The sequence below is a fragment of the Ixodes scapularis genome, unplaced genomic scaffold, assembly GCF_016920785.2.
Source record: "Ixodes scapularis isolate PalLabHiFi unplaced genomic scaffold, ASM1692078v2 PGA_scaffold12__126_contigs__length_90152505, whole genome shotgun sequence".
In the NCBI taxonomy this organism is placed as follows: domain Eukaryota; kingdom Metazoa; phylum Arthropoda; class Arachnida; order Ixodida; family Ixodidae; genus Ixodes; species Ixodes scapularis.
In genome coordinates, this window is record NW_024609838.1 from 21,309,895 (window position 1) to 21,334,615 (window position 24,721).

Here is a 24,721-nt window from a genome sequence, read left to right on the forward strand (position 1 = left end):
TTTTTTGAGCGCTAAAATGTATTCCAAAAAGAAACAAGTCCGAACGCATTTTTTTTTCTACTTCTGAGAGCACCAGAGTCAAGGAGATGCTGGGGCATTGTTACTATGCTGACCAAGGCTCTTTTTAATTCTGCAAACTATTTTTCTATGCGTCCTCTTCTCTCTTCTGAGAAGTGTTGCGTAGTCGGGGACTTGAACCAGGTGGCGTGCCAGGAGTGGAGTCAGAGCATCTTCTGCCGCAGGTCGTTAGGTAGGGATTTCTTGAGTCATTGTTTGCTGGCATTCAATGCCCTGCTGCTAACCGTCTCTCTCGCCTTAGCGTACAGAGTACACCCAGCCGGCAAAGCTGAGTCACATTCCGTTGCAGCACCAGCCTGGCGGTGGCTGACTTGAAATAGTAGGAAGTCTCCGTAACTTTGCATGGCTCAAGGGTACGTCATCAGCCGACGACGTGAACGTGACCCGCTGCTCTGGTGATCCGAAACCCAGAAGGAGGCCAGAAGTGGCCTCGCTGTGCCATCCCAGACTACGTACTCCCGCGACTCGTCTCGAGACCGCTGTTTCTCGGACAGCTCGCACCTGTGCCGGCAATATCAGCTCGCAATCCACGAGGTCTCTGTTTGGATAATGCCAGGCAAAACTTGAAGACTGCAATCCGTGCGTCGGTGGCGGAGGGTCGTTAGTAAGGAACTTCAGAACAGGGATGCTACCGTATCGTTTTTTCAACCGTAACAGAAGATAAGACATGTATTCCAAGATGCTTCAGGTGGTCCACTATTCTCAAAAATTCCAAATGACACTGCATGCACGATATTCAACGAGGTAACCGACAACGAAAGTACGTACTGTCCTTTCATACAGCAGCGTGGTAAGGTTTCATGTTCAAGGCCACACCTACAGATAAAGAATACTAGTTTATTCCACCGTGAGATCATGTGATCAATGTTGACAGGATTCCCTCGTCAAACAGACAGGATGTCATGGAAGGGACCGCGGTCAGCCCTTGATGGAACGTTTTCTTTGGGCCCATTGAAGACTCCTTGTCGTCCGAAACCACTATACCTCCAAGGCAAAGTGCCAAGCCTACAGGAAAGTAATGTCAGGATCGAAAACTTCCACTTCAAACTTCATCTCAGTTGACGTCTCAAACAAATGTGAAAGATATATCGCAGTATCAGTATTTCTGTATTTGTATTTCTGCCTTCCCTAAAATGTATTCCTGTATTTGTATTTCCAAATACTTTTTGCCTGTATTTAAAATGTATTCCCGATACGTATCGCGATACATTTTTACAGATATATTTCAGTATCAGTATTTTAGCTACTATTTTAATGTATCCCAGTATTTGTATTTCCAAATACATTTTTGAGTATTTCTGCTTAACCCTGGTTCAGAATGATCGAAACGAACACAGCACGGTAAACCACTATGACCAGTAAAGAAGAGTACTTCAAGAGATATAGCGTAAAAAAAACTTTTTTTTTTGCTAGTTTTGGCGTTACATTTGCGCTTGAGAGCAGGATGGCGCAGCGAAAATGGATTGGCGCACAATGGAACCTTCACTCCAGCAACCGCTACACACCTTCCGTCGTGCTTTGACTGCACGCGCACGCTCGAAGTGCACGGGACCTTGTCAGTGACTATACGGAGCGCAAGTTCGTCTGCTTCCTTTACAGGGGTTGTGGTGGCTTCAGAACGCTGTGCTCTGATTGGCTCTGATTGAACGATAGTGGATAGATTTCAAGGTAGCTTCCTTTAAAGTCTACTCACTTTCCTTCAATCACAGCCAATCAGAGCTCGGCGTTCTGACGTCACCAGAACCCCCGCAAAAGAAGCAGACAAACTTGCGCTCCACTTAGTGTCTTTCAGAAGGTCACAGAAAGTGTTCAGTGTAGAGAAGGTTCAACTGGCAACAACTATCTACCTTTTTCTTTTTTTTCCCACCCTCTCCCCTGAAGAGGGACAATGAAGTTGACGCTTAAAACAGAAATCCTTACGCTTCCAAAATAAACACTCAAAACAACGTTGTACCGTGAACGAGATTGTCCGCGCCATGGGGATCTGCCACCACCAGCGTGCCATCGACTACGTCATCGAGTCCATCACGAACAAGCAGTGCTCGTCGCTGGCCTTCGAGTGTTCGACGCACGAGATGTTCCACAAGGGACGCTGCTCCGACTGCGGCAGCGACGGCTCGCGCTGCGCCCAGATGGGCTTTTGGGCAGACCAATGGAAGCGCTTCAAGAACAACTCCAGGACGAGACGGATGTTCCTGGACACCAACGCTGACGAGCCGTTCTGTGGTACGAACTGCCTCCGTGTAACCGTACACCCTAAAGCCGTAATCACACTGCTCACACCTCGTACAAAAGACACGGTGTTCGAAAGGTGCTGGCTTCAAACATATGCAGTGTTGGGTGAAGTACATGTAAAAAGTACTTGAGGTGAAATACTATCGGGGAAATATGAAATGCGAACAAAGGAGTGCGTGGGTCGCGGTAAAGGCTGCACCGCCTGGAAGTGAGCCTAGGGACGAGGGTGCGTGGCCTACTGTGTTTACGCCCTTCGCTCGGCGCTCCCCGAGCTTCGGCATTGCGCCTCTGCGCTAAAAGCTATCACCGCTATTTTTGCTCGCTCGGCGCGTTCGGCGCAGGGTGGGGCAGAAATACTCAAAAATGTATTTGGAAATACAAATACTGGGATACATTAAAATAGTAGCTAAAATACTGATACTGAGATATATTTGTAAAAGTGTATCGCGATACGTATCGGAAATACATTTTAAAAACAGGCAAAAAGTATTTGGAAATACAAATACAGGAATACATTTTAGGGGGGGCAGACTACAAATACAGAAATACTGATACTGCAATACATTTTTAAAATTTGTTTGAGACGCCAAATGAGATGGAGCTTAAAGTTGGAGGTTGAAGTTTTTGATCCTGAAATTACTTTACCGTAGGCTCGTCACTTTGCCTTGAAGGTAGTGATTTCGGACGACGAGGAGTCTTCAGTGGGCTCAAAAAAAATATTCCATCAAGGACTGACCGCGGTCCCTTCCCTGACATCCTGTCTGTCTGATGAGGGATGCGAAGAGACTTCGACCTCTAAATAAATTATATGTCATCCTAAATCACTACACCCCTGTTCGCTAAGGACGCCCCTGTCAACATTTATCACATGACGTCACGGTGGAATGAACTGGCATTCTTTATCTGTAGGTGTGGCCTTGAACATGAAACTTTAGCACGCTGCTGTATGAAAGGACAGTACGTACTTTCGTTGTAGGTTACCTCGTTGAAGATCCAGCAGGCAGTGTCATTTGGATCTTTCGAGAATAGTGGACTACCCCAAGCAACCTGAAACACCTGTCTTACCTTCTCTTACGGTTGAAAAAACGATACGGTGGTATCCCTGTTGTAAAGGTCTTTCCTGTCGGCCCTCTGCCACCGACGCATGGATTGCAGTTCTCAAGTTTGGTCTTGCATAGTCCAAATAGAGACTTCGTGGATTGCGACCTGATATTGCCGGCACAAGTGCGAGCCCTCCGAGAAATAGCGAGCTCGAGACGAGTCGCAAGTGTACGAAGTCTGGGTCGGCAAAGCGAGGCCACGTCTGACTTCCTTCCTGGGTTTCGGATCACCAGAGCAACGGGTTACTTTCACGTCGGCTGATGACGTACCCTTACGCCGTGCAATATTACGGGCGCAGTCGCAGGCGCATTCGAATATGGGTTGAACTTCACTGCGTGACTCATCCTACTATTTTAAGTCAACTACCGCCAGGCTCTTGTTGCAACAGGCTGTGACTCAGCTTTGCCGGCCGGGTGTACTGCATACGCTAAGGCAAGAGAGACGGTTAGCAGCGGGCATTGGATGTCAGCGAATAATAACTCAAGAAATTCCTACCTAAGGACCTGCGGCAGAAGATGCTCTGACTCCACTCCTGGCACGCCCCCTAGTTCGAGTCCCCGACTACGCAACACTTCTCAGATGGGAGAAGAGGACGCATAGGAAAATAGTTTGGAGAATCGGAAGGAACCTTGGTCCGTATGGTAACAATTCCCCAGCGCCTTCTTGGCCCTGGTGCCCTCAGAAGTAAAAAAAGAAAAAATGCGTTGGATTTTCTTTCCGGGCCCGGGGGGGGGGGGGGGGGGGGGGGGGAGTATTTTTTAAGAAATGTAACGAAATACATTTCACCCTGATTGTATTGCAATACAAAGGAGCATTCAAAATGTATTCTGATACAGGAATACAGATACTGGCGAAAAAAATGTATCGCGATACAGAAATACAGATACGAAATGTATTTCTGAAATACTATCGCGATACTGCCCAACCCTGGTTCGGCACGAGGAAGCTCGCCGCTAGTAGCAGCTAAAGCGCGCGCTCAGCCAGCGCGCGCTTCAGCTGCTCAGCACGCTTTAGCTGGCTGAGCGCGCCCAGAAAGTAGCCAGCGTAACCCCAAATCAGATACATTGCACTTTCAATTTGAACTGAAAGATTCTCTTTCGAGCGTCGGTTAAAATAATTTCACCCAATATAAATCTGCCCTCTACATACACAGAGAGCACCCGATTAGTTACCAAGATTTTACAGACCAGTGTTTTTCTCGAACGGTTTAAATCAGATTCTTCGGTAATTTCGTATCAGATTAGACTGATATACACCAAATCCCCAGAAAGTTAACTTAATCTGCAATCTGCAAGTCGGTTTCACCTGCATTAAAAACTACACATTTTCAGGGATTTCAGGTTCTCTGAAATGTTTCTAAAAGCGCACCAATGAACAATCTGCACGTTGGTATTTTTAGGTGCTACTGGACGATCGTTGGTGCTCATAAGGTTCATCCCAAAAGTTGGCCTCATTTCAGTCATCAGTTTGCCCCTGTTTGCCCCTTTTCCCAGATCACAGCTTATCTGCAGTGTTCCTAAGAGCATCAATGCGGAAGCGCTAAGTTGTGCACATTGGTGCTACTGGTAGTCGCTAAACAAATCAGATAAAATTTATTAAGCCTGACCATGGTGTCAGGGTGAAAGGGCCCCTTTCTATTTCTACACTCTAAAAAAAGCCCGTGAGTCTGCTTTTACGCACACCACTCGGAGAGCCAATCGCCGCAACTTACGGAGGCAACTCAGCGAATGACGATGCCGACACATATGTTCAGACCAAAAAACGCAGTATGAGTTGTGACGTTAAGCAATGCAAGCGTGACGTTTTGCATTGCGTAATGTCACAACTCAGTCTGCGTTTTTCGGTCTAAACATATGTTTCGGCATTGTCATTCGCTGAGCTGCCTCCGTAAGTTGCGGTGATTGGCTCTCCGAGTGTTGTGCGTGAAAGTAGACGCACAAACATTTTTTAGAGTGTAGAAGGGCTAAAAAATGACAGCACAGACTGTTCTTTTTAGGTCTAACCATATTTTCAACCTCGTCATTCGCCAAGCACCCGCCGCGAATCGCAGCGATTGGCTCGTCCAATAGCTTTGCATGAAGGCAGAAGCACCGGATTTCTTAGATAATATCTACTGGTTACCTCCAGAAAAAAAATAAAAATGCCAATATTATACATTATAGTCGAATGTATTGTCTTGGAGTTGCAGAGAACAACCGATCACTGATTGGCCATCGAGGGTTCAAGAGGCTCAGACCGTGGCACGTCCCCGGGCCTCTTCTTATCGCTCAGCCAATGATATTGTGGTATCAGCAGATAAGAACACCAAAGAAGCAATCGCAAAGCAAGAACAGCGCACATAATAAGCTAGAGGAAGGTATTCGATATATTTCTACGTTGCCCCTGCTTCCTACGAAGGCAGAAAAGCACGAAGACTAAAGTGGCTGAGTTATATGACTCATATGAGCAGGGTTCCGTGTTTCCGGTAATTACCGCTAAATCCCGATAAATAAACACCCAAGTGTTTTTCTCGGAATCGGAGAAATACCGAAAAATACAAAATTAAAACTGCCCCTAAAAAAAACAAAAAAAAAAAAAACTTTTGTTTTGGGAAAATAAAAAATGTATCAGCAACATATGCTGCTTTTTTGTGTGCGTGTGCTTGTGCGTGCATGCGTTTGTTTTTGTGTGTGTGTGTGTGTTTGTGTGTGAGCCTGTACACTGCTCTTACTGTCTTACTTTCCTGGGGGTCTCTCTCGGTCTAACTCTGTTGCATATGTGTGAACGGCGCTTAAGTTTCATGGACCCTGGAAGAAAAGAGAAGACGGGGGGGGGGGGGGGGGGGGGGGGGGTCACACATTTATGAACATGCAGTTGTTTTATAACATTAGACCCGATTTCTTGCCTGGCACTGAAAATAAACGATGAAAAACACGGATTAAAACAAACGAAAAAAAAAGTCGTATTTTTTCTCACACCATGTGCGAAGGAACGACAAAAAATTGGGTTGTGTGTGTGTTTATACAGCCTAGAACTTGGTCTGCCTCACAGGGGCGACGAGTCTCCCAGCTGTAGATGAGAAATTTAGCCAGTGCGGTACAGCCGCTAGCCTGGGGTCTTTAACGTGCACCACGCAGTAGTGATACACGACCGCACGCCGGTACGATGCTCATCCAGATCGAAACGGGCAGGGGTGGGGCTCGAACCCAGGAACCCTGGGTTCTGCAGCGCGAGCTTTCGCTCCACGCGCGTCGAGCTGGTGTGCGCTAGACCACTCGGCCACAGCGATAGCTGCAGGCAGTGCGGGTGGAATGGCGCCGTCACGTACCCGAGGAAGGAGCTGCGACGTGGGTAATTCTCATTGCCGTCGTGGATGGCGCCGTGGATGCCACTGACGAGAGCCACCAGTGCTCCGTGATCTGTTAAGTGAGGGGGTATGCGCGGTGTAAGTTTCTAAAACCATCCAACATTACGCGTAGCAACTGTGGATGCTGCCAAAGTGGGATTTTGCATAACGCGAGTAATGTTTGAAAACAAGTCTTGCAAGCAGACGACACGAAGATTCTCCCTTCCTCGCACCATTCTTGGCGGGACGCCAGGGCTGCCCTCTTCGCTCTCTTCGCGCGGCACGGCCGACGGGAAGTTCCGACTTCCCGCTCCTCGCGCCAAGAGGGGGGAGAAGAAAAAAAAAGGTTTTTCCATTCTTTGCGCGCGCGGCGACGACAACCTACGAGGATGAAATCTCGGCAATGTGTGCTTTGAAACACGTCCGAATTTGATAAAAAAATTAACCCCGAAAATGCGAAACCCTACTTATCACACCTCAAACAACAAAACAAACGCCCCTGATATAATTATATAAAAAAAGCTCGATTGTTTCATTTTTTTTTTCTTTTTCTGACAGCTTATCACTACCTCGTGAACGTCCAGATGTCCAAGGACTCTCGCTCGTCGCCGGTCACCGGAAATTTCTTCCTCACCTTGGAAGGCAGCAAGGGGGAAGCGACTGTCAAGGTAAACCGCAGGTTAGTATTTTTTATTTTTCGCTTCTGCGATCATTTTCCATGTACTCTTTGTGGACGAATATACTTTCCCACCTGTTACGATATCCTTCCCGATTTTAACTCCCAGTAATAATTTCACACGAGCTATAGAACTGCGAGGTCCGGCCTTACGGCAAACCAAAGCCATCACACGTCCTCATTTTAAGCCTGTCCAACGTATCACGTTTGATACGTTTTAGAACCGTCTATTACGTATCAAACCTGTAACCAGTTTTGATACGTTATGCACGCATCAAAGCTAGCTGCATGGACTTTTGTTCTAGATCTCCTGTTCCTTTTTTTACTCCTACCTCATACAAATTGTAGAAGAGGCAACAAGCAAAGTGGTCTTCGAGTACAGGACTCAAGAACGTGAGGCGTTTCGGCATACCCGATCACGATTAGAATAGTATTTCAATTCTTTGGTAATAACGTATGAATGCAGATTACGATTACTAATTGATTCTTCGGGAAGAACCTTGAAAACCCCGAGGAACAAGGATGTACGAAGTCACTGACAATTTAAGAAACGTAGGGCTAATGTCTCTCCTCAGTTAATGAGATTTCGACAAGCAATCACGGCCATACTCACAGGACCGAAGAGCTGTACCCAGGCGCCAAGTACACGTTTCTGGTCACCACGCCCAGCAGGGTCGGGGTCATCAAGAAGGCGTCCTTCAAGTACAAGACGGACAAAATTTTTTTCAAGTCCCGGATGTTCCTGAAGCACGTCGAGATCCTCCCGATGAACAAGCCCACACGGAGAACGTGAGAACCCTTAAGTTGTTTGTTTGTTCGTTTTTAGAAAGTCCAAAGTTTCCAAAAAAAAATATGATCTGCTATCGTTCTGGCTCCACAGTTGACCTTGATATTTGTTTAAGTGACTAATTTTTGCTCACCGTTTAAAGGTGCCCCGAGGAGGTTTTTGAGATCGCCTAAAGCGCGGTTCACACATATGCAACCGAGTACGACCGAGAGAGACCGGACCGGTTTTTAGCCCCTTGCAACTTCTTAGGACCAGCTCCTCAGCAGCGCACCCGGTCCTAAGACGTCGCAAGAGACTTAAGGCCCGTTCACACTCTTGCGATCGAGTAAGACCGAGAGAGACCAGACCGGTTTTTAAGCCTCTTGTGATCTCTTAGCACCAGCTCCGCTGTAGCGCATCCGGTCCTAAGAAGTCGCAAGAAGCTTAAAAACCCTTAAAAACCGGTCTGGTCTCTCTCGGTCGTTCTCGGTTGCAAGAGTGTGAACGGGCCTTTCGAAGCCGGTCTGATCTCTCTCAGTCGTGCTCCGTTGCAAGAGTGTGAACGGAGCTTGACTCACTCTGCTGGCTCTATGCATCCTAGAAATCCCTAAATCATGACGATACGCGACCACGATTTCCTTATAAAAAAAGTAGTCAAAGATCGCAACACACCGATTCCATCTCCGGCGATGGGAGGACCATGTTCCGAAACCAGGACTACTGTCAGCCAATAGCAAGCGAAGGGTCCTCGCGCTTCCGACCGGTGGAACCCCGGAGTGATAACTCGAATGCGCGCGGCTCGTTGCCCATACAGCCCGGACTACGATTCAACCTGCAGCGAGCGCGCGCTAAAGAGCTAACAACCAGACACGTCACTCCCGAAAAAAAAAAAAAAAAAAAAGTGCGTTTTTCTTAGGCGATTATTGCAGTGTTACGCTCCCTCTCCGTGAAAAATTGGCATTTTTCGATTACTCTTATTTGCTTTTGTCATCTACAAAAGCTTACACATTTTGTAATAACAGCGTTTGCAATCTCAACGAAATGCCGCGTTTTCATTGGTCACATGTCCTAGCTGCCGGAACAGTGTTCCTCTCATCGTTTCAGATGACCTCGTTGTGTTCGATCTTTGATTCTTTTTTAATAGCGAAATCGGCCGCGAATCGTTATGCTTTATGGAATTCCAAGGTGCTTAGAGCCCACAGAATGAGTTATCGCCATATTTAAGCGATCTCAGAAACCTCCTCAGGCCACATTTAATGAATACTGGATTAAAGTTGCGATGTAGGCGAGTTGGTTGATGGTTAATCGCATTGTTGTCTTTTTTTTTTTTTTTTTTTGCGCGCTGTTTAATTTTGGTTAGATGCTGGATTATATATAGTGATGTATACAGCCTGATTACATACATGAGCCCATATGTATATAAATTATAATGTCAGTAATGATATTTGTAAGCACACAGAAAAAAGTTTGTCTAATTGATTGATTGATATAATGTCGACATACCGGACATACTGTGCGACTCTCAAACTGTTCATTTGATCTGGGAAGCTCTGCCCTCGTTACAACTAAAAGCCCAATTTAATCCCATGGGCGTTTATCATGCATGGACATTTCTGCAATCGGTGGTGGTAAAAATAATAAAGTTTCAACGGAGCTTGCTACGCTTTTTTTTTTTTACCGCTCTATGATTACGTGACATTGACAGTGATGTGAATGGCTGATGTCATTTTGGAGCACCCTAAAGTTCAGTTTGGAGCACCAAAAAGAACCTTAGAACAACTGTGAATTCCGTTCTCATTTAATCTACAGTGAATAACATGTTTAAAAAAAAAGTCGAGTATTCCCCCGTCAAATAAAAATACAGTGACTTTTTTGCTGTCACACTGATGTGTAGCTACTAATAGATTCCTTGCAATGTAATTTTCCCAAACACTGAACTAGCGGTTCAGTCCTGCTTGCACCAGACATGGAAACAAAATATTCTTACTGTAAAGAATAAAGAAATACGCCAACCAAAAAGTCGAAAAATTGTCCCAACGTTTCGAAACAGTTCGTTTCTTCCTCAGGGGCGACTAAACGGGATAATAGCTTCTTTGTCTTTCTTTGAACTGGCTATCTCTTCTTCTTCATTGTCGATTGCTGGTTGTCTTCGTTTCGCCTGCGCCGTCTTGATTGTATCTCGTAACCCATGAACATATAAACTGGGTAAGGTGCCTAGAGACCTATTGATGTTATTTGCGGTGTTTTGAATATGCCAGGATTCTATCAGCTGTCTTCTGCGTAGGTTCGTCTCAGTACCCAGAATGCTTGCATCTTCAAATCCGATTCGGTGGTCATTAACTTCACAGTGCTCCGCCAGAGCACTGCGTTCGCGGTCGAAGTTGCGTACGTCATTTTTGTGTTGACGGAGCCGTTCTTGGAAGTTTTTAGTTTCTCCAAGGTAGGAGGCGGGGCACTGGGTGCAGGATATTTGGTAAATTACACCCTGGGCCCTTTCCTTGGGTGGACGACTTTTTGGCCGAGGTAGAAAACACCCGAGTGTGGTCACAGGTTTATGGGCCACGGTGACGTGTTCTTTTGAAATTCCTGGATAGTGTTTCACTTATCCCTTTTGTGTAGGGTATGCTGATGCGTGCAATCGGTTTAGGACGTGCAGTCCCAGTAGGTTGCCCGTCTCAGCGACTGCTGTTTATAGACGGTGAGGGATCTGGCGAATGAAGTTACCTGTGTATCCATTATTTTTTAGATCACGGGTGATCGCTTGCTCCTCTTTCCTTTTGTCTGTTGCAGATGAACATGTATTCTTTGCCCTCATCAGAAGTGTCGAAACTACTGACGCTTTGTGACTTAGCGGGTGGTTTGAATCAAATTGGAGGTATCGTCCCGTGTGCGTAGGCTTCCTATACACTGTGAAATTCAGTGCCTCACCCTGTCTTTTGATTAGCACGTCAAGGAAAGGTAAACAGCCGTGCATTTCGTGCTCCACCGTGAATTGGATGGCTGGTTCAATGGAGTTCAAGTGAGCCAGGAAGTTGTCCACTTCTGACGCTTGCATGATACAGAAGCAGTCGTCGACGTACCGCAGGAATATTTGAAGCTTGGGGTTGAATGATTGTAGCGCCTTGTGCTCAATCGCTTCCATTGCCAGGTTGGCCATTGTGACTGAGATGGAAGCGCCCATTGCCGTTCCGCTGGTCTGTTGGTAGAACTCCCCCTTGAAGGTGAAGTAGGTGTTCGAGAGACAAAACTCAAGTAGGCGACATAGCTCATCCCTGCTGAGGCATGTCCGGGTGTCCAGGTCCTCGTCTTTCTTGAGAGCTTCCTTGGTTGCAGCGATGGCCAAGGGAACGGGAACATTCGTAAAAAGGGAAATGACGTCGAATGACACCAGGCACTCGTCATGGCTGACCTTTATCTGTGATATGCGTTCCACGAACTCACACGAGTTTCGTATGTATGTTGTAGTATTTCCAGTGAGAGGAGATAGAACTCGGTGGAGATAGTCGCATAATGCTCTGAGTGGTGATGTTGTAAAATCTACGACAGGTCTCAGGGGAACGTCAGATTTATGAATCTTGGGGAGTCCGTAGAATCCCGGTGCGAATCCATTTCTGCAGATGAGGCGCAGGTAAAGGTCGATTCCGGGTGTTCTTTGAAAATGAGCGCCAGGGTCCTGTTCAAGTTTCTCTGTATTGCTGATGTTGGGTCCCGTTTGAGTTTCTTGTAAGCCGAGCAGTCAAGAAGCTGGTTGGCTTTATCTTCATAGGTATCCCGGTCAAGGACGACGGTTGAGTTACCCTTGTCTGCTGGCAAAATTACAATGTTTTTGTCATCCTTGAGCCTTCGGAGTGCTGTACATTCTTCTTTCGAAAGGTTATGAGGTCGATATCGTGTAGACTTCGACAGGACGCCAATGGCTTTCATACGGACGCCTTCTCGTACGTCAGGGTCCAGGTGCATGACGCCCTCCTCTATGGCCGCGACCATCCGGGGTAGAGGTAGCCGTGTAGTGGCCAAGTTGTAGTTGTGCCCTCTTGCAAGAACCTCAACTTCATGTGGGGAGAGTGACCTGGAAGATAGGTTGGTGACAAATGCGGAATTGACGATCTTCTGTCTTGCCTCGTTCCTTTTGTTCAGCGTCAAAAGTTTCTTTACTTGCGACCTCCGGTGTTTTTGTAAGACCGTCTGAGCGCAGTTTTCTGCGAACAGCTGCAATGACGGGAAAATGTCTGGAATACGGTTTTCTAGCTGTCGACGTATAAAGAACAAGTCCAACTGCTTTTTCTTCAAGGTGGAGTAGCATTCATGAAGTCGCGCCTTTACCAGCAGGTGCTCTGCACGCATCACAATCTTGTGGCCTTCCTGTGTGTTAACATGGCGTTTGAGGCGTAGACTTTGAGGGACCACTTGCCTGTCGCGGCACGCCTTGGTAAATTCCAGGTGCGTTTCGAATGAAGAGATGCTGCGGTTTATGTTGACATACCGTTTCGCCAGTTGTGCTGTCTCCCGCCCAAAGTCTTGGAGCAAAGACTTGAAGGTAAACATGTTCGGCAGATATCTGCCTGGTTGGGTGAATTTAAATGTAAAGAATAAAGAAATACGCCAACCAAAAAGTCGAAAAATTGTCCCAACGTTTCGAAGCAGTTCGTTTCTTCCTCAGGGGCGACTAAACGGGATAATAGCTTCTTTGTCTGTCTTTGAACTGGCTATCTCTTGAAGTTAATGACCACCGTATCGGATTTGAAGATGCAAGCATTCTGGGTACTGAGACGAACCTACGCAGAAGACAGCTGATAGAATCCTGGCATATTCAAAACACCGCAAATAACATCAATAGGTCTCTAGGCACCTTACCCAGTTTATATGTTCATGGATTACGAGATACAATCAAGACGGCGCAGGCGAAACGAAGACAACCAGCAATCGACAATGAAGAAGAAGAGATAGCCAGTTCAAAGAAAGACAAAGAAGCTATTATCCCGTTTAGTCGCCCCTGAGGAAGAAACGAACTGTTTCGAAACGTTGGGACAATTTTTCGACTTTTTGGTTGGCGTATTTCTTTATTCTTTACATTTAAATTCACCCAACCAGGCAGATATCTGCCGAACATGTTTACCTTCATTCTTACAGTATGTATGCTTTTGTTCTCTAGCAGCAGCTGCATCTTTTTTTTTTTTTTAATTCTGAAAGTTTTAATAATATGCGATTTTTATTTCACTTCAACGAAGCTTTCAGTTTTTAGCACACCAACGACCCATGGCTATGCCAAATTTCTATTAGGCAATCAACATGTTTACTTAAACAAAATCCAGTAGATTCCGTGCGTCCATTTATCCGTAGCCAAAGCTAGTCTAGTTTTAATTGAAACTACTCATTGAGTGACATGTAATCTCAAAGAGTCAAAACCCTACGAGAGGTAAAAAGAAAACGAGGGATTTCAAATAACTAATAAACCTAAAAAAAACACATGTATCAACCCTCTCGGTGTACTCAAATATTCTTTCTTAAATTTCAAACCTGAGGAAACAATCACGACCGAACCAATAATGTTCGCAGCTATTCAAGGCATTGCAGTCGTGCATAATAATCTTGTTTTTTGTTTTTTTTACTACTTTGCTGCTATGTCGCACTGTCATATCAACATGCGCCACACTCCAATCTTCTTCTCTTTTTTTTTAATAGCAAATTTTAAAGGTGTTTTTTTTTTTTTTTCCCCGAGAACGCATATCAGTTGTAACGAAGCACAGCACGCAGAATCGTTGTGCCCACACTATGGTTGCTTCTCCGCAGTACACGAAAACATATTAGAAGCTGCTGCCATAGAAGAAAAAGGAGATGGGTGTGTTAGTGCACCTTCAATCACCTTGTTGCGCACAGAAAAACTATTTCTCCGAGGGGGTCAACATCGTGTAAAATAAAACGTAAAACAAAGGGGAAAAGGGGGGAACGAAGTGAATTATGCAGAAGGAGAGGAAGAGGATGAAGAGGAGGTTTATATATAAAAACAGTTGGTAGTCCAGCGATCGGGTGTCTTTCTTTCTATCTCTACCTTTTCCTTAGTTCAGCTGGTTTTTTCATAATGAGTAACCAACTAGCTCAGATTACACCAATCGTTACATATTAAGAGGCGCACTTGCCAGACAAGTTGGAGAACTTCCGAGAGCTATCGTGTTTGTTACAAATTTCTAATCGAACAGCACAACCGATGTGACAAATCGTCCAAAATGGGCACCTCACATATTGGAAGGATCCGGCAATGTATATACCGTGACATGAATTATTAGGGGACATATCAATCACCAAATTGAGCTTTTGGTGAAGCGTTGGCGCAAGTTCGTCACATTTTGGTGAATTGCAGCATTATGTAGAAGACTAGCAGGGTGAACCCATTGGCGCCGTTTGACCCAATTGGCGCAGCGATCGAAGTAAAAAAGAATATCGCCGTCTTTGTCTCGTTTCGATACTGCAGTGATATCTGACGGTTATCAACCCTCTTATGACTGCATCACACTCGAGAGGCTAGCTTACGATGGCCCCTGAATAATAGTCATCCCGTCTATAATTAACGTCGTGCCCTCCTCTTTAAAAAAAGAAAACGTTATCCTAATGCCAGACACTCGAGCAATTCCATTCCCTGAAATCTGTTCCGTTGGCCGATGGATAACAGGTGCTCTGCTTTGCTTCTTCCAGGAAAATGTTCTGTTGTCGATGGACGATATATCATAATCTTGATCGACTGTGGTGCGATAAACGACGTAATCTGGAGTCTTGCTCCCGCTCGGAGCCAGAATAACGGTCGATCTACGTTTAAATCAAAAAATCTCGCGTCTTTTTTTTTTTTTTTTTATTACAAGATGGCGATACGAACTGTTTCATTATATGGTTTCACCAAGCTACGCAGCGGCACTCCGTTCCCCGATTTGCCCGTGGGCGCCGCCATTTTGGTGCTTAGCGCAGAGCGGGAACAATGGGCCCTTTTCAAAAATCCATCAGGCAACATTGGCGGTCGCCATTGCTTGGACACGAAGCGCGTGATTGGATGCGAGTCTTCGCCGAACAGTGACGTCACACTCGTGTCCAATACGTGCTCGGAGTACGTGATCAAGCAATGGCGGACAGGCGAAGGCGCGGGTTTTTGAAAAGGGTCGATTGACGACCATTGCGATTCCAAAATGCGCCGCCCTCACTTTCAAATATAGTACCAGCACTCTAAAAATGTCTGTGCGTCTACTTCCCCGCACAACACTCGAAGAGCCAATCAGCGCAACTTACGGAGGCAGTTCAGCGAATTGCGATGCCGAAACATATGTTTAGACCAAAAAACGGAGTCTGAGTTGTGACATTAAGCAATGCAAAACGTCACGCTTGCATTGCTTAATGTCACAAGTCAGTCTGCGTTTTTTGGTCTAAATAAATGTTTCGGCATCGTCATTCGCTGAGCTGCCTCCGTAAGTTGCGCTGATTGGTTCTCCGAGTGTTGTGCGGGGAAGTAGACGCACAGACTTTTTTTTAGAGTGAGGAAGCTTGGGCGAAATCGTTTTGCTCTGTCGCGTACTGTTTCAAAATTTCTGGACAAAAAACAGCTTCGTACGAGTTCAGATAGAGCTTCGGACAACTGACAACAATGATTTTTGAGCACCAACATGGTCACTCCGAAGTGTGGCTTAATTAGTAGTTCTAGTTTTCGCTTGGCTTCCCTCTACAGACTTTGCAGCAGGTCCCCGCAGAGCTGATAAACACACGGCACGCTAATCGCGAACTACAAAGTTGGTCTATTTATTTATTTACATACCCTCAGGGCTATCGTCATTATAGAGGGAAGTGAAAACAACAAATTCAACAATAAAAAAGGCAGTAATTTTAAGTTTCAAGTTTTTTTGTTTTTTTTCCTTTATACAGGGTGCGGCCGTAAAAACTTTCACATTTGGCACGCCTAGCAAAAATCGAATTTCAAACATACATACCTGAAATTGGGCACACGAACGTCGTTTATTCCAAAGTTTTTTGCTTATTTTTTCCAGACGTCAACTCTGGAGTAGCGAATTTTTAGAAAGATAACAAAAATGGCAGATGTGTATTTCCTATGGCCTATACCCGCCCGTTCGCCGTCTGCTATCTGGTTCGCGACGCCGCTCCCAGGTGGCGCACTGAACGCAAAAACGCGGCAAACGCCGCCCGAAAGGGTGGTGTCGGGCGAGATAATCGCGATAAAAAGTGATTTGAACGAAATATATGAACGATTGTTGAAATTACCTGTTTCAAGTCAAGTTCTGACAGATCGTCATGCAAGCAAGAAGACACCATGATGCGACGATATCATTTATTTACAGCTGCTCGTCTTGTTGACAATTGCGGGTCGCTCTCGAAGACAGCAAGCACCGCTTCCATGAGCTCCTCATTTTTCAGCAGGCTCTCACGTTCACTGACTGTATTCTTCTTTTTAAAGTCTTCTCCACTCACAAAACGATCCGCCCAAATCAAAACAGTCGGGCGTGAAGGCGGGCGTTTATGAAATACAGTGCGGAATTTTCGTTGTGCTGTGGCCAACGAGTTCCGCTCCACGTACCACTTGACTGCATGGGCACACTCACTTGCCAAGTATTGCGGCATCGCAGGGCGGCGCGGAAAATATTTTGATAATAACTGCAGAAGATAGTGCAACAAAAACAATAAATATGAACAATCAAGATGCCTCAGCAGCGGCACTCTTGATTCCAAAGTTGAGCTTTCACCGGGAACGGACCCGTCAACAGATAAGCAGACGACAAAGGAAGACACACGTTCGTCTGCTTTAGAACATATTTTTATTAAACGAGAACGACCGCCAGTTTTTAAATTTCAAGTAAAAGGGCATAATCGTTCACATATTTCGGTAAAATCACTTTTTATCGCGATTATCTCTCCCGACACCAGCCTTTTGTGCGGCGTTTGCCGCGTTTTTGCGTTCAGTACGCCATCTGGGAGCGGCGTCGCCAATTAGATAGCAGACGGCGAACGGGCGGGTATAGGCCATAGGAAATGCACGTCTGCCATTTTTGTTATCTTTCTAAAAATTTGCTACTCCAGAGTTGACGTCTGAAAAAAATAGGCAAAAAACTTTGGAATAAACGACGTTCGTGTGCCCAATTTCAGGTATGTACGTTTGAAATTCGATTTTTGCTAGGCGTGTCAAATGTGAAAGTTTTTACGGCCGCACCCTGTACAAGAAGAGAGAGAGGGTGGGGGGGGGGGGGAGCAGTACAAAACTGCTTGACAGTGCCCCCTCTTCCCCCAACAGCAACAACAGAGGAAGCTCCCGAAACATAAGACAACAACGCTCTCGAGGATAAATGTAAACATTTCGGCGGAACTCCGCCTGGTTAGGTAAGCAATAAGAAAAAGTACACCGTAGACTCTAACCAAATTCTTCAATGTGCCCGACGTTTCGAAGCCAGCTCGGCTCCTTGTTCACGGGTGACTGTATATGGGCCCAAAGGTAGCAACCTGCCGTCGTTCTCTTCTCTCTTAGCTTTGTTTTCTTCTTCTGTTTCTGTGTGTGGCGCCTTTTAGTCCGTGTATGTAGCTGCTTGGAAGCGTTCCGGTGGATCGGTTCAGGTCCAAGCAGCTATACTTCGTTTCAGCTTCGGTCCGAGCGCGGTCGATGTTATGAGCCGAAGGGCCAATCAAACAGCGAAAGAGGCACAACGTCATGGCGTGCTCTCTGCAGTTGATAGGACCAGCGTGCTCTCTGTGCGTGCTCCTTCGCCGGCTAGTCCTATCAAGCGCAGAGCGCGCGCCATGACGTTGCGCTCTTTACGCTGTTTGATTGGCCCTTTTGCTCGTAACATCTGCCGCGCTCGGACGGAAGCTGAAACGAAGTATACATACACGGACTAAAAGGCGCCACACACAGAAACAGAAGAAGAAAACAAAGCTAAGAGAGAAGAGAACGACGGCAGGTTGCTACCTTTGGGCCCATATACAGTCACCCGTGAACAAGGAGCCGAGCTGGCTTCGAAACGTCGGGCACATTGAAGAATTTGGTTAGAGTCTACGGTGTATTTTTTCTTATTGCTTACCTAACCAGGCGGAGTTCCGCCGAAATGTTTACATTTAAGTCATTATGCGCTGACTACGGCCCTAATGTAGTCCAACTTGCAAAACGATATGTGCACTTGACAAGCTCCGTTTCCGTTTTCAAGACTCACCTCACATTCAACAAGATTTGTAAGGATCTTCACCTGATACCGAAGAGCCTACGCCTGAAGAGGTTAGTTCATTCGGCTGAGGGTCATCGTATCATCGACCAAGCCGAGCGTCGTCTACTAGACGCCAGAACACAAGAATGCCGCGAAACACTTCGAAGGAAACACCTTGATCTTTTCTTTTTACGGAGGCAACTTGAACACCGTGTGCCCGAGGTTTTTCCGGCCATCAATGATTTTGCTAAGTCTGCTGCTTCCTCGGCCACCTTGAGGAAAGGACTGGAACACGAGAAGAAGCTTGTCTCTCTCCAAGGCCGGCCCAACACCCCCCAAACTTTGAACAAGGGTTTCGTCAAAAACCTCTCTTCGAAGGTACTCTCCCCAACCGAGACACTAGTTTTGGCGAAAGGAAAGAAGTTTAACTTCACTACTGTTCATCCTCCTCTCGCACTTATGGCAGCTTCTGTTGAGGAAGGTTTACACAAACTAGACCCTTGCATCCGCGAAGAAGCTCGCTTGAAAGCCATCGGCGTACTTTCAAAGGCAAACCAAAGGAGGCATTTGAACTATAGCACAGAAGAAAAGTCCGCCCTCAGGAAGCTAAAGGAAGAGAACAGCATCGTAATTCTTCCTGCTGACAAAGCGAATGTCACAGTGGTGATGGACCGCACAGACTATGAGGAGAAGGTGCACGCACTTCTGAACACCAAAGCGTACATGATGCTACCGAAAGACCCGACATCAAAAAATTCAAGGAATCTTAAACAAAGCGCTTTACGCCGTCTTCAACAAATATCCGGAGTTTCGGGCTCTCTACCTTAGTCTTATCTGACGAAACGGATCGACTCCTGCGTTCTACGGCTTACCAAAAATACACAAGTGTGGCATTCCGCTTCGTCCCATAGTTGACTTTACAACGTCGCCATTACGAGCACTGTCAAACTATCTCCATTGTCTGTTTCTTCCACTCATGGGAAAGACCAACACACATGTCGAGAACACTGCCCACTTTATCGAACTCGCTTCAGACCTGCAATTGAACGACGACGAGTGCCTTGTTTCATTTGATGTGGTATCCCTCTTCACGAGTATTCCCATTCGACTCGCGGTGTCTGTTGTCAGAACGGCACTCAAGGCCGACACGACTCTACCTGAAAGAACACACCTCTCGGTGAATGAGATATGTCGGCTACTAGAGCTGTGCCTGACAAATACCTACTTTTCTTTCGATGGTCGCTACTACAAGCAAAGTAGTGGTACAGCCATGGGTGCCGCGGTGTCCGTCACTGTAGCCAACCTCACAATGGAAGCCATCGAGCAAAAAGCCTTAAGCACATTTTCTCCCACACCGACTCTGTTTCTACGTTACGTGGATGATTGCTTCTGTGTTGCCAAGTCCAGCGAAGTCGATCGCCTTCACAAACATTTCAATTCCATCCATCCAGACATTCAATTCACGGTTGAACATGAATATAACGGGTGCCTTCCATTTCTGGATGTGGCAGTGGAAAAAACAGGGAACCATTTATCCTTCCAAGTATACAGGAAAGCAACGCACACCGGTCGCTACCTAAACTTCTCGTCAGACCAACCTACAACTCACAAATCCTCTGTAGTGTCGGTGCTCTTTCGACGCGCCCTCACGGTCTGCTCAACAAAGAAGTCACTTAAAGGGGCACTGACACCCCAAAGATCGTATTTATTTTTATTGTCTAAAACGATGGAAGTTGCAGTCATAGACACGCAAAAAAAAAAACCGCATCGCGAAAAAAAATGTTCCCGCGCACGCGCGCGGCTTTTTATTTTTGGCGTTTGATTTTCCCGCCTCTCCCCTCCTCGCTTCTTTTGATCGGTGACGTCAAGAATCATGGAATTTAGAAGCTTTGTACCCGACATCTCTATAACATTTAATTACGGCAATCCTAAAACATGTTTTTTTAACGCAATTGCGAACGCACTACGGCCCTTCTTTTTGAAATACCAAAAATCGGGAGTTCGTTGTGGTGCCGTCTCCTGGATTTGTATCCTCCAACGGAAAACAGGCGACACCTCTCAAAACCGGTCCGCCGCAACGCCGGCGCTGGCTCCTTTCCTCCTCGCTTTGGGTCGCCATGGCAACAGCAGGGAGTGGTGAAAGAAAGGGGACTCTCAGGTCTCCGCAATTTTTGACGTCAACGCACCGGCGCCGCTCGCGCGGGAACTTCGAATTCGGCATTTGGAAATTGTTTTTTTACTTCACAAATACTGAATTCCGAAACTTCAAATTTTGAGGGTAATGTCCCGGCATCGTTTTCAATCGTTTCGGATGATAAAAAAAATTATGACTTTGATGTGTCAGTGCCCCTTTAAGATGGAAGTCGAAAATATAAGGCGAGACCTTCGGAAAAACAACTACCCCACGAGATTTGTCAACAAAATATACAAGCAACTTCGTCACCCTCCTACATCCAAAAACAAAAACACATCCAGCCGCATGTGCGTCCCGTACCTCTATGGCACGAGCGAGGTCCTAGCCCGCGTTTTGAGACCGTACGGCATTGCAGTTACGCATAAACCTGTCTCAACTCTGGGCCATTTTCTTCCTCTTCCAAAGGATCGTCCACCAAAAGAAAAAGCTCAAGGCCTGATTTACCAAATTCCTTGTGCCGAATGCGACGCCTCTTATGTGGGGGAAACGAAGAACTTTCCCGAACGTCTGCGTAGACTTAAGTATGACGTAAAGAAGAATGACATCCAAGGCAGTGCGCTGGCGGAACATGCTCAGAAGACCGGCCACGCCATTGGCTTTAACAGCAGCTCCATCCTCGACACAGAAAGAAACTGGAGAAAGCGGCTCTTAATAGAATCTTGGCACATACAAAATACAAGCAACAACCTGAACCGATCCACCGGAACGCTTCCAAGCAGCTACATACACGGACTAAAAGACGCCACACACAGAAACAGAAGAAGAAAACAAAGCTAAGAGATAAGAGAACGACGGCAGGTTGCTTACCTTTGGGCCCATATACAGTCACCCGTGAACAAGGAGCCGAGCTGGCTTCGAAACGTCGGGCACATTGAAGAATTTGGTTAGAGTCTACGGTGTACTTTTTCTCTCGAGGATACATAATCAGATTTCTGACGGGATTGCTAGAGTAGGGACTTTTAGCAAACCGCAGCCGTGTTCCGCGTACTCCATTACCAAAGCTTTTGAAGCATGCTTTTTAAGCGCGTGCCTCACGGTCATGGTATATCATATGCCACCCGGGCGCGCGCTTCAAACCATGCTTCGAAATTCCCCGGTAGTGCGGTACGCGGTAACGGTTTGCTAAAGGTTTCTCATATGCCTTTGTTTTGTGGAGGCTCAAAACAATGAAGGGTGTTAATAGCGCTTTTAAACAATTGGTCGTTAACAATGAATACGTAGACGCCGGAAGGTGGTTTCATTCCAAAGAAGGTTTAGGGACGAATGAATGGTAAAATACGTTAGTCTTGTGCCGGCTTCCTACACCCCATTTCCACCTTTATGATCTGCGGCGAACCAGTTCACGGCCCTCCGCGTGTGGCATGTGGTCGCGAACCAAGAGAGCGGGCAGATTCGTCGATTGCAAAAATACCTTTAGGTACCTTTAGGTAGCTGAAGGTGTCTTTGGGTACCTAAAAGTACCTAAACGTACCTTGAGGCTGGCCGTGTGAATGGTGTATTATACCCCATGGTGTATCGCAGTCTTCCCGAGTACGCAGAAACACCAAGTCATGTTCGGTCGTTTTTACAAAAATAAGAAGTATTTTAGCAAACCGCGACGACCTATTGTCACTAATTGAATCATGCACTGCCGACCTCGTCATTCTGACAAAAACGTGGCTGAAACCCGAACTTGCTGACTCAGAAGTGTTCCCCCAATATGAATTATACCTTACACAGATGCGACAGACTAACAAAGAGAGGTGGCGGTGTCCTAATCGCTATCCATAATCTTATTAGTGCGTCACAAGTTAATGTTCCAGGTGACCTTGAGATGGTATGCCTTCAACTTCACTCTTAATTTTTCGATATCTTGATTGGTGTATGTTACAGAGCACCCGATCATCACGCTAGTTTCATTAGCGAACTTCATGACTCCCTCTCGTTCATCTTTATCAACCTTAAACCAATAGCGTCGGTCATCCTATTTGGCGACTTCAATTTTCCGAATATTGATTGGAATTCTCTGTCATCAGGTCATCAGTTTGATAATGAGTTCATCGACCTAACTCTCACGTTTAACCTCTTCCAAGGGATAACTAAACCAACAAGAGTTAGCCATCACTCTAGCAACATTCTTGACCTGTGCCTCGTGAATAAGATCACTCATCTTCCCGCTATTAGTGACCACAATGTTATACACTTAAACCTGCAGTTTGACGTCGTCATCAGATCATGTCATTATGAATTTATTAAAGACTACTAAAGAGCTGACTATGATACAATTAATAGAAATCTTCAACAGTTTTATGACACTTTTCATATCAACTTTTATCAAAGAACAGTTGAGGAAAATTGGAATCTCTTTAAAAACAGGGTAACAACTCTCACTGGCACGTGCGTTCCAACCATCGGAATTAAAACAAACAATGCAAAGCATTGGTACAACAAGACAATCTCCAAATTAAATGCTAGGAAGAAACGAAATTTCAGGCAAGCTAAAGAAAAGGACAGTACTATCGCATGGAATAATTACAACGCGTCTGCTATAATATAAAAGAGAAGTGAAAAATGCAAAGAACAAATTTTTTAACTTCGACCTTCTTAACATTTTAAAGAATAAGCCTAATAAGTTGTGGGAGATCATTCATCCTGAAGAGCATAAATCCATCCACCTGACTAATATGAAGGGAGCTCCCGCATATGATAGCCAAAGCACCTCACTAATAAATACTTACTTTAGCTCAGTATTTACACTAGAAAACAATGACAATATTCCTCTCCTAAATCACCTTTCTCATTTTGCTATGCCTTCTATCGAAATAACATATTTGGGTATAGTGAAAGCGATAGAAAATCTCAAAACTTCTGCTAGCTCCGGTCATGACCAAATAAATTCTAAATTGCTGAAAAACACAACATATCTCATCCCAATTTTTAACCCTTAGTTTTTAACAGTCACTTGATCTCGACAAGCTTCCGTCTGACTAGAAAATTGGTAGAGTTATCCCTATTTTTAAAAGTGGGGATCGTAATGTATCGAACTATCGCCCAATATCTTCGATAAAGCATTCGATAAAGTGCCCCACCAACGTCTGCTACAAAAACTAACCCAACTGCGTGTTCATAATTCAATAATCACTTGGATAAAAAATTTCCTATCCGATTGCACAAAATCTTCAGTATACACAAGTGTATACTGAAGATGCCACCTGCATAGGTGGCGAAACGTCTGTACCTTTTGTTATTAATTTGTTATGTTAAGTCGGAGTAAACCTTTTCAATCACAATATACTGTTGGAAACGAGTCCCGTTCACCTCTTTTTCGTGTAACGTCCGGTGTACCCCAAGGTAGTGTTTGGCCTCTTGCTGTTTTTAATATACGTTAACGACCTTCCTGTTAACCTAACATCTGAAATTCGCCTCTTTGCTGACGACCGTGCTCTATACAGACCAATAAGTAATAATAATGATCACCTACTCTTACAGGCTGACTTACTAATAATAAAAGAATGGTGTCAAAAATGGCAAATGACAGTTAATGTAAATAAAACAAAATTAGTGTCTTTCACCAGATCGCAGTTCCCATAACTCTTTTCATACCAACTCAGCGACACAATAATTGACCCCTGTACATCTTATAAATACCTCGGCGTTCATTTAACCTGTGATATATCTTGGGCAACTCAGATTGATTTTATTTTATCGAAGGCTACTTCATCGATATCTTCGGCGCAACCTCAAACTGGCGTCACCTGAAATTAAACAATTATCATACATAACATTTGTTATATCTCGTCTAGAGTATGCGTCTTCTGTATGGTCACCATGACAGCATCACCTGATTATGAAATTAGAGGCAATTCAAAACCGAGCATTAGGGTTCATTTTTACAGACTACTCTCGTTTCACTAGCGTAACAGGCCTAAGGAACAAAGCTAACCTTCACTCACTCTCATTTAGGCGCATTCTTTCTCGACTAACCCTGTTTCATAAATTATACTATAACAATTCCTCTATTAGAGCGTCCCGCTTCCTTCCACCCACACTATATTTCTCCGCCATGATAACTTCCGCAAAGTTCGCCCGATTTTTAGTTCAACTGTAGCATTTTATAATTCCTATCTGCCCATGACAATCAAGGACTGGAATAAATTACCCGATGGCGTTGTAACCGAGGCAAACTCTG

The 24,721-nt window shown here is 45.4% G+C and overlaps 1 protein-coding gene across 1 annotated transcript in view; it reads left to right on the forward strand.

The window, feature by feature from the left end:
* The window catches only part of LOC8027745 (phospholipase A1 member A), a 65,554-nt gene that overhangs the window by 17,045 nt on the left and 23,788 nt on the right, over positions 1 to 24,721 (forward strand). The window contains 3 exon segments of the mRNA XM_042289459.1: positions 2,043 to 2,304; positions 7,298 to 7,418; positions 8,031 to 8,204. Of these exon segments, the coding sequence (XP_042145393.1) occupies positions 2,043 to 2,304; positions 7,298 to 7,418; positions 8,031 to 8,204 (557 nt within the window).